This window comes from Zea mays, chromosome 4, assembly GCF_902167145.1.
Source record: "Zea mays cultivar B73 chromosome 4, Zm-B73-REFERENCE-NAM-5.0, whole genome shotgun sequence".
Lineage (NCBI taxonomy): Eukaryota > Viridiplantae > Streptophyta > Magnoliopsida > Poales > Poaceae > Zea > Zea mays.
Window position 1 is genome coordinate 179,121,260 of NC_050099.1, and position 9,932 is coordinate 179,131,191.

The following is a 9,932-nucleotide window of genomic DNA, read 5'->3' on the forward strand; positions in this document are numbered from 1 at the left end:
TTTTCTAGCGTAAATTAGTATGAAATTAACTAGCAATTGATTGTATTGTTGTCTATGTACATGTATTTTTTTGTTGTGGCTCGCGAGCTAAACGAGCTAGTTCGAGTTCACAAACAAGGCCGAGCTAGTTCTCTGGCTCGGTTGCTTAACGAGTCGAGCCGAGCCGATCTGGCTTTATATCCACCCCTACGCACAGGATGCATCTCGGACTTTAGGACCAATCACTAAAAATGGGGTTGTTTGTTTCAGCTTTTTTCTGACGAGCTTTTTCGAAAACCTGACCGTGGAGAGAATTTAAGTATCATGTGAGTTACGTGCGAAGGAAGATGAAAGCGCCATCGATAACTGAATATAGAGACGTTATGCGTAAACCAGTATAAATCTTGCGCTCCACTACGCACACCCTCCGAAGCTCGGAACATATATAATAAATTTATTTATCGGAGCGAGATTCGAAATACCGATACCTACCTATGATGAGGTGGTTGTGGCTGGGCATGCGCAACGGTCGCCTCTTTATTCTACCATCGATAACACACCAACGTGACAGACAGTACATGCATGGACATGGACATGTGGTATTGGTAGCGCGCGCGTACGCACAGGAGACAGCACACAACGTAAACAACAAACAGCACACAACGTAAACAACAAACAGCACACGACCGCGTGGGTAGCAGGGAGATGGTCGACCGTCTCAATCGAGTGCATCCACCGACACCATTGCAGGTGCCTCTCGTATGGGCATGGATCCATCATCCACGTCCTTGTCGACCTCGTAGGCGTCGCGCTCCTGGACCCAGAGGTCGGCGAATTCGCAGTCCTTGTACCTATCGAACCACGGCCCGCCGGACGTGTAGTGTATAGCGCGCGGTGCCGTGCCAGCCTCGTCGGCGGGGTCGACGCGGTTGTGCCCCACGAGGAAGTTCCACACGAACGGCACCTCGCCGATCTCGTCGTCGTCGAGCCACATGAAGCGGTGCAGGTACGCACCGCTGCGCGTGCTGACGGCCTCCGGCGTGAGCGCGGCGCGGTTCTTGGGGTGGCCGCAGTTGAAGAGCACCATGGAGGACCAGTTCTTGCGCGGGTACGCCGTCTGCACGGCGCCGTCCATCTTGGTGGCCTCCGTGGGCGTGTAGTCGTGGTGCACGCACAGCACCGCGCGCCGCGGGTCGGCGCGCGCCAGCGCCACCAGCCCGGCTACGTCGGCCACGAACAGGAAGTCGCAGTCCACGAACAGCGCCCACCCGCGGTACCCCGCCAGGTAGGGCGTCAGGAAGCGGGTGAAGGAGAACTCGGTGCTCTCCGTCGGGCCGCGCTCCCGCCAGTACAGCCCCGCCTCGCGGAGCTCCTGCTGCACGATCGGGGTGATCTCCAGCGGGATGGACGAGCGGCGCAGCAGGGAGCGCCGGCACACGCGGTACGCCACGTCCTCGCGGGAGTCGTAGCCCACGAACACCCGGAACGGCTCCGCGCCGGCGTCCGCGAGGCACGATGACTTCGTCGGCGACATTTCCGCGCACACACGGGGTGGGGGTGGGGGGCACCGGCGGGCAGCTAGGCGCCTGCGCTGTAGGTTCGGCAGATAAGCAGATGCGCTTTGCTGCTGCGACTGCGAGTTATCAGCTACACGGGGTGGCGCGTTCTAATAAGGCATGCCCATTGGTCCAATGGATTTGGCGATTTGTGAATTATTATTAGCTGCGTCTGGCTGCTAACATGTGATTATTTTTAGAGTAAATCGGACACCGGTACAGAGAGTCACAGACCATGAAGCCAGTCATCCAGAGCAAAGCACCATTGCAGCGCTTAGAGCCTGTCGTCGGCCACGACACCGATGGCGCCTACACTTGTTTATCCCGTGACTGCCATGGAGAAGTTTGATGTCACGCCATCGCCGGCACCGGCGGCAGGGCAGCCACGAGCGCTGCCGCTCACGTTCTACGACCTCGTTTTCTGGGCCATCCCGCCCGTACAGCGCCTGTTCTTCTACGACAGGGCCGACCTGCTCGACGTCTCCGACTTCACGCTGGGCGAGCTGCCACGGTTCAGGGACTCCCTCGCCGCCGCGCTACACCACTTCTACCCGTTGGCGGGGAAGCTAACGTGCGAGCTGGTCCACGAGGAGGGCGCCGCGCCGCCGGAGGTCGTGTTCTCGGACGGCGACTCCGTCCCGCTGACCGTGGCCGTCAGCGGCGACGACTTCCGCGACCTCGCCGGCGACCACGCTCGCGACACCGCGAGGCTCCGCGCGCTGCTCCCCGCGCTGCCGCAGCACGGTGGTTCGTCTCGGTCGCACTCGCAGCAGGGCGTCCTCGCCGTCCAGATCACGGTGTTCCCTCGCGCCGGCGTCTGCATCGGCACCACGGTGCACCACGCCGTGGCGGACGGCTCCAGCTACGCGCACTTCCTCCGCACCTGGGCCACCGCCCACCGCCTCGGTCCCGAGCGCAGCGGGGCGGTGGCGGTGGACGTGCCGCCCCCGCTGTTCGACCGCGGCGTCGTACGCGACGACGCCCGCCTGCGTGAGGCGTTCCTGCGCGACCACCTAGCGCTCGGCACAGCCGGCAGGGGCGGCGGCGAGCGCCTCTGCGACTGGGACCTCAGTCGGCGCCCCGGCGTCGTGTTCGCCACGTTCCGGTTCACCGAGAAGCGGCTCCGCGCGCTAGGGAGGCGCGCCGAGGCGGAGACCTCGGCGCGGTGCTCGCCCTACGCGCTGGCGTGCGGCGCCGCGTGGGCGGGCATCGTGCGCGCGCGCGGCATCGGCACCGGCACTGGCACGGACGGGGCTCCGGCGCCCGACGCGCTGTTCGGGTTCGTGACGGGGTGCAAGCCGCGCGCGAGCCCGCCGGTCCCGGCCAACTACTTTGGCAACTGCCTCGGCCTCTGCCGCGTCGCCCACCACGCGAAGCGTGGCGAGCTCACCGCGGTGGCCGCCTCGGCCGCCATATGGCGGGCGATCGAGGGGCTGGCCGAGGCGGGTAGCGTGTTCCGAGGCGCCCGGGGCTGGGTGCGCTGGGTGCGGGAGTACGCCTCCGCGCGTGCGGTGACCGTGGCCGGATCGCCCAAGCTGGGGCTGTACGCGGCCGCGGACTTTGGCGGGGCGTGGGGCCGGCCGGCGAAGGTGGAGATCGCTTCGGTAGAACGCACGGGCGCGCTGGCGCTGGCCGAGAGTGGCCGCGACGGGGACGGCGGCATCGAGGTCGGGCTGGCGCTGCCACGCGCCGAGATGGAGACGTTTCGCGCGTTTTACCTCGACCTGTTGGCCAGCCTCGACCTCGATTGAACGTCACCAACGCGCGCAATGACGTGTTGACGTGCACTGTATCATTTCTGGTCGGTGACTTGTATGCCCTGTTTTTTTTTTTTTTTGAAAGTTTGCATGTTGCACCCCTAGTCACTGTCGGAACACGTTTGGTTGCGCTTCGTATCAAGGAGAGCGATTCGGTCGGTATCAAGGAGAGTGATATAAAGAATTTCGTGGGATTCGAATATGATTTGGAATAAAGAGATTCGGGCCTCTTCTTAGGGCACGTTTTATTGGATGACAGAGAAAGCTCATGATAAAGTGGACTTCCATCACCTTTGCTATATTGTTTAGGTCCGAGAGAGGTGACAAGTATGGTGACAGCAAGTGGTCCATGTCCAGATCGTCCGGCCATAAATGGTGGATATTCCGCTCAGACTATTTTAACTGGCTAGTGTTCTGGTAGTCCAAGTTGAAAGGTTCCGGACCGTTCGGCCTAGGAAGGCAGACCGTCCAGGCTTCTGACAGCACTGACAAATTTCAAACGGTCTTTATTACCTTCCACCTGTGGTTACTATTTGATATCCTAAATCGACCTATAATGTATTTTCTGGCCTAGCTCATATTACATAGCAAATATCAAACCCTAACACCATAAACTCCACGCCTAACGCTCACAATTCTCTACTGTTGGCCGCCCTTTCTAGCCTTGCTGGCTTCCTGCGTTGTGCCCCGTGGCCTTTCTAAGTCTCATAGATCGCAGCACCGCTGGCGACTGGCCCTTCCAAGCTCTGGTGCCCCTAACCGCGGTCTGCAAGCACATAATAATTCTTTTATTAAGTTTTAATTATGTATGATGGTGAATTGGGAAGAAATTTGATTAATTATGCTATTGAATTGTTGAAAATGATTGTGTCTATCATATCCGAAGGATATCCGAAACTCGTCTGAAACCCAATAGGCATGGGTATAGATATAAATTTCTACTTGTGGGTATGATCATGGGTGGATATTGGTTGCAACCGCAAATATGGTTGCGGGCAAATATTTGCAATATCATATCCACGGCCATCCCTTGTTGTAAGTGTGGGAGTACCATATACATTGAAGTGCCTTGGTTCCCACAATGGTCTTTTGCAAGACCTGGACCTGTTAGTTTGCCCTTATCAGATATCTAGATTATAATAATCTATAAGTAGAATATTACGTGCTTATTTTAGATTATTATTTTTTGGCTTTTTGTCCAATGCAGTTGAAACTTGGTGAATATTTACCCACCAAATAAGGTTGTATAAAATTGGATTATATAATCCGGATTTTATATTTTATATAAAATAAGTTATATCATATAGTTCTAGAAGTAAACAAACATGCCCTTGGTGGTTTAGATATTCTTTTGGAGTGCTTTGATGTTAAGTTATCCGGAGGGTTAAGGGATGTTTGGTTTCTAAGAACTAATTTTTAGTCCCTCTATTTTATTCAATTTTAGTCCTTAAATTGCTAGATATAAAAACTAAATTCCTTATTTGATACTTTAAGTTCTAAAATAAAATAAAATATGAAACTATTAAAAATTAGTCTATGTAAACCAAACATTCCTCTGCTTCTACCGAGGTTAAGGGAGGTATTGGGTCATGGGTCCCTGGTGCGGTGATTCTATCAATAGCTTCTTTGAATGCGTGGCGTTGCCAAGGGGGTGGTATAGCAGGTTTTTTAGCATCGACTTCATTGTAGCCAAATGTGGTAGTTTTATCGGTCCCTATTTTATGTTAAGAAGACAGATAAAGTAGCTCTTGCTACATTCCATGGAAGAGACCGAGTTGGCCAAAGCCCGAACGAAGCCTAAAAATATATCTTTTGCTCTTCGATTTTAGCGTCTATTCATCAAAATCCCTGCACTTCCCTACGTTCGACGGGACTCAAGGATTTAGGAACGCGAACAATTCCAACACTCTAGCGCACACAGCTAAGGTGGTGTTTGGTTCACCAAATAAATAAATTATACGAGGGTAATAGATACTGATATTTTTATTAGGTTAATTGATTTATGCCGAAATTGTGATGGTTAAAATAGATTTTTTTAAAAAAAATTCTAAAGATCCAAATGGCCGGCGTCCCAACAGAAACATGACACAAAAAGATGGAAGCAATGTCGATCCTCCAAACAGAACGAAGATACGTTGTGCGTCACGCATCATATTGGAGTAGGTAGTTCCTCCATTTGTGTCGGTGGATTAAGCACAGAAAAAAAAAGATACCACATTTTGGCAGGTACATGGTTACTGACTCCAAATTTTGTTTTGTTGAAGCAACAAGTTGCCATCTTGACAAGATTCAAAACACATGACGAAGTGTTCTTTTCTAGTGGGGGCCGGGCTTTAATACATTCCTTCAGCATGGGTGGCCTGGCCCCCAGTATACATAGGTACAGTATCTGGCTAAGTAGCCGGGGGGAAAAATACAGTCCATTATAATAACAAGGCACGAGAGCCACACCAAATAATAGAAAATTTTCTCACAGAGAATCGTGATCGGGGCCATTGGCATCTTTAGACAGGAGGACACCAGCGACATTGGTACAATACCTGGCTAAAGAGCATCGGGAAAAAAAATATAATCCATTATATATATATAACAAGGCACGAGAGGCACACCCAATAATAAAATAATGAAGATCAGTCATGAAGACAGCAATGCATGCACCCTACCATTACAAATTATAGTAGTACAGTGCATTTTTGATTCGCTGCGGAAAGAAGGAACTTCAGCGTTTTTTTGATCAATCGTGTATTATTGTAGGCAGGAAATAGAGTTGGCACTTTGGTCAGGCCATCATTTGAAGTGAGCTATGGCACAATCTTTTGCTATCCTCCATCTGTTATAAAAAAGAATATATTTCTCTTTCAATGAATCAAATAGTCCAAGTGCTTGTTTAGAAGTAAATTTTTTTTATAGTTTTTAGGTAATACAATGATTTAATGATACCATAGTATTTTATGCCATAAGATGTTTGTTTACAATCCTGAAAGATATGTTTTTAAAACCATTGTATTTTAGATACCATGGTATTTTTTTTTGAGTATTGAAAACTTCACTCCAACCCAAAGTTTTTATGGCATTGCTAGCTTTTACCTAATAACATGGTTTACAATGTTGTATCCAAACAATATTTCTCAAAACCATGATATTTGTGGAGCTGGTTAAAAAAAGTATTATCATGATAATTGCAAAGTACAGTATTGTAAAACCTTAGTTTAAAAAACATTGTTGCCAAACATGCCCTAGGCCTTAGCTAAATTTATATGTAAATAGTATAAGCATTCATAAGACAAATTAAGTACTATTAGATTAGTTATAGGATTTATTTGAAGATATAAATGCTAATATTATTTGCTATAAATTTAATTAAACTTATACTTCTGTCCTGATTTATAATTTGTTTGACTTTTTTAGCAAGTTTGAACGTCTCGTCTTATTTATTTTTTTTGCGAAAAAAATAAAAAAATCAAAGCCATAATACTTAAAGTCTATTAGAGACTAAATAATATCACAACAAAATTAATAATAATTATGATTTTTTGAATAATACAAACCGGTTAAACTTAGTGTAAAAAATAAAACGGATTGTAATTTGGAAAAGAGGGAGTAATTACAATTCATAGTTGCATTCTTTTATGAATATGAGTATATCATTAAGACCAAAGAGGGACCATGGTCACCCATTAAGGCTTATTCAATTTTATTACTAAGGGCTCGTTTGGCAGAGCTCTGCTCTATGATTCTCTAACTCCGAGAGCCGATTCTCTAATAGAGTGATTTCGAGTGATTCTTTAGCAAAAGTGAATCTGTTTGACAAAAATCGTTTGTCAAATAGGCTATGAAGTGATTTCTGAGAGGTTAGAGAGTGAAGAGCGGGCTAGGAACAATGGGAAGTAGTTTTTTTTCTCCTACTTTATAGTACAAAATAGAGACTATTCAATGCACCCCCCACTATAAAATAGTTTAGATTTTTACCGTTTAGCTCTACGTGAGTTATTCTTCTCGCAGGAAGTAGAGTTACAGGGACTTTGTCAAACGCCCCTAAGACTTTTAATCGAACAGGCCTGGATTTGGATTGTTACATAATAGTAGTAGTGCTTGTTGAGCAGTAAATGTTCAAAATCAACGTGGATTAGCACCAATATCCCTCGTCCCTCCTCACGGTCCAGAAAATAGCACACAAGCACATCTGTAATGGTACAGTATAACCTTCTAGTATTTACTAGCCAGTAGCCCGTGCTTTGCTACAGTTATTATATATCATATAAATAGATATTGAGATATTTATTCAAATATAATTATTGTTAGTTTCTAAACATTAAGGTATTTGTGATCTGGTGGTTAGCCCCACAATTCTAGAGCAGGGTGTGAGTTTCAGTGCTCGCTCTGCACTATTTTTTTATGCGGTGTGGTAGGTGGACTCAGAGTGTCAACACGGAGGGTGAAACTGTGGTAGCATCATGTTCTCACATTAGGTTATAAATGAGATTATATTATCTCTCATTTAATTCTTCAATAGATTATAAAAATAATACTCTCTCCGTTCATAAGTATACTTTAAAAAGCTTTCAGCACTCATTTTATATAAAATATTTATTTGGAAATTTCAAAATTTATTACGCTCAAACAATCTTTAAATGATAAAACAATTAAAAATAGTAAGTAATAACTAATGATTTCTTTTTAATAAAACGAGTGATTAAAGTTTTGAAAAAGATAATGACATTATATATTTTATGACAAGTGGTTTATGTTTTGTACGCCAAAGGTGGAAAAATATAAAAAAACTCTATCCTTACAATAGCAAGAGGATTTTGATCCCTCTAATCGTCTATGCTATTTTTGCTTCTAAACATACTTTTACCCTGTGCAATTGGGATTAGTTTGGTAACCATATTTTTAAAGAATTCCTATATTTTCAAGAAAAAAAACTTCCCCATCATCGTTCTCTAAAAACTTCTTCATCCTTATTCTCTAATAGAAAAATTTCCCACAGAGAATCGGAGATCGAGGCCATTGGCATCTTTAGATATGAGGACACCAGCGACATTGGTACAATATCTGGCTAAAGAGCATCGCGAAAAAATATAATCCATTATATAATAAGGCACGAGAGGAACACCCAATAATAAAATAATAAAGATCAGTCATTATTTTTTGGCCTATCTAATCTCCTCTTACATGTTTGCTCCCAAACATACCTTTAGCGTTAATTTGGGAGCTAGAAAATATGAGGGAATTGGGAAGGCTATAATCTTCTTCTTATTTAATTTTAAATAAGAAGGAAATTTTAGCCATCCAATCCTCTCCGATTCTGTGGCTTCTAAACTAGGCTTATGGCTTTATCCTGCAAAGTTGGGGTGTATACGGACACAGGATATTTGGTCGCTGGAGACAGACACACGACACGACACAGACATGCGTCGAGGTCACGAGGTCCAGAGCAGTAGGAAAGTAGTTTTCTCGAGGCCACGAGGTCCCCTGTACCTGTAGCTGTAGCATGGGCGGTACAGCAGCACCAATGCAAGCTGCAAGGCGATCGAATGATACTACCCCACCGGCGTCGGACATGCAGGTACGGTAGCGTTCTGTTTTTGTTTATAAATAAAAAAAAACTGCTCCGCGCTTTGCACACGGCCGATCCAGGCAGCAGCAGCAGCATGTTCCCACAGGCAGATGCGCATCCAGCCCACGAGCCTCTCGCCGGCCGGGTGGCCATCGTGACAGGAGGCGCCGGGGGCATCGGCTCGGCGGTGGCCGCGCACCTGGCGTCCCTGGGCGCCCGCGTCGTGGTCGGCTTCATCGGCGACCCGGCCCCCGCGGACCAGCTCGTGGCGGCCCTCAACAACTCCTCGCCGGCAGGCAACAGCGACCCGCGCGCCGTGGCGGTGGCAGCGGACGTGTCGGACCCGGCGCAGGTGGCGCGGCTGTTCGACGCGGCGGAGGCGGCGTTCGGGCCGGAGCTGCACGTGCTGGTGGCCGCGGCGGGGGTGCAGGACGCGACGTACCCGCGGATCGCGGACACGTCGCCCGAGCAGTGGGACCTCGCGTTCGGCGTGAACACGCGCGGCACGTTCCTGTGCTGCCGGGAGGCGGCGCGGCGGCTGGCGCGCGGCGGCGCGGGCCGCATCGTCACCCTCTCGTCCTCCAACGTGGGGTCGCTGCGGCCCGGGTACGGCGCGTACGTGGCCAGCAAGGCGGCCGTGGAGGCCATGACAAAGGTGCTGGCCAAGGAGCTCGGAGGGATGGGGATCACGGCCAACGCCGTGGCGCCGGGCCCCGTGGCCACGCCCATGTTCTACGCGGGCAAATCGGAGGAGCGCGTGGCCGCCGCCGCGCGCGAGTGCCCCATGGGGAGGCTCGCCGAGCCAGCGGACGTGGCGCCCGTGGTGGGGTTCCTGTGCACCGACGCCGCCGGCTGGATCAACGGGCAGGTCATCCGAGTCAACGGCGGCTACGTGTGAGTGTACTGTGATGAGAGGGAGGAGGCATAGCTAGCTAGCTTAGCTTGGAGTGTCAGCGTGTCACCAACCGACAATTACACGTGCTCCTTCCCTTAATAATAATAATAATAATAATAATAATAATAATAATAATAATAATAATAATAATAATAATAATAATAAGGTCTGAGAAAAAAAAAACT

At 48.9% G+C, this 9,932-nt stretch overlaps 2 protein-coding genes across 2 annotated transcripts; one reads left to right on the plus strand and one right to left on the minus strand.

The window, feature by feature from the left end:
• Positions 1-430: 430 nt before the first annotated feature.
• LOC100276859 (Protein CDI) lies at positions 431-1,606 on the minus strand. Its single transcript, NM_001150563.2, is given in 1 exon segment — positions 431-1,606. A coding segment is annotated over 1 exon segment (816 nt). The 5' UTR covers positions 1,514-1,606; the 3' UTR covers positions 431-697.
• Positions 1,607-8,650: 7,044 nt separating this feature from the next.
• On the plus strand, positions 8,651-9,868 carry LOC100277126 (uncharacterized). The gene is given in 1 exon segment (NM_001150783.2): positions 8,651-9,868. A coding segment is annotated over 1 exon segment (804 nt). The 5' UTR covers positions 8,651-8,946; the 3' UTR covers positions 9,751-9,868.
• Positions 9,869-9,932: the final 64 nt, after the last annotated feature.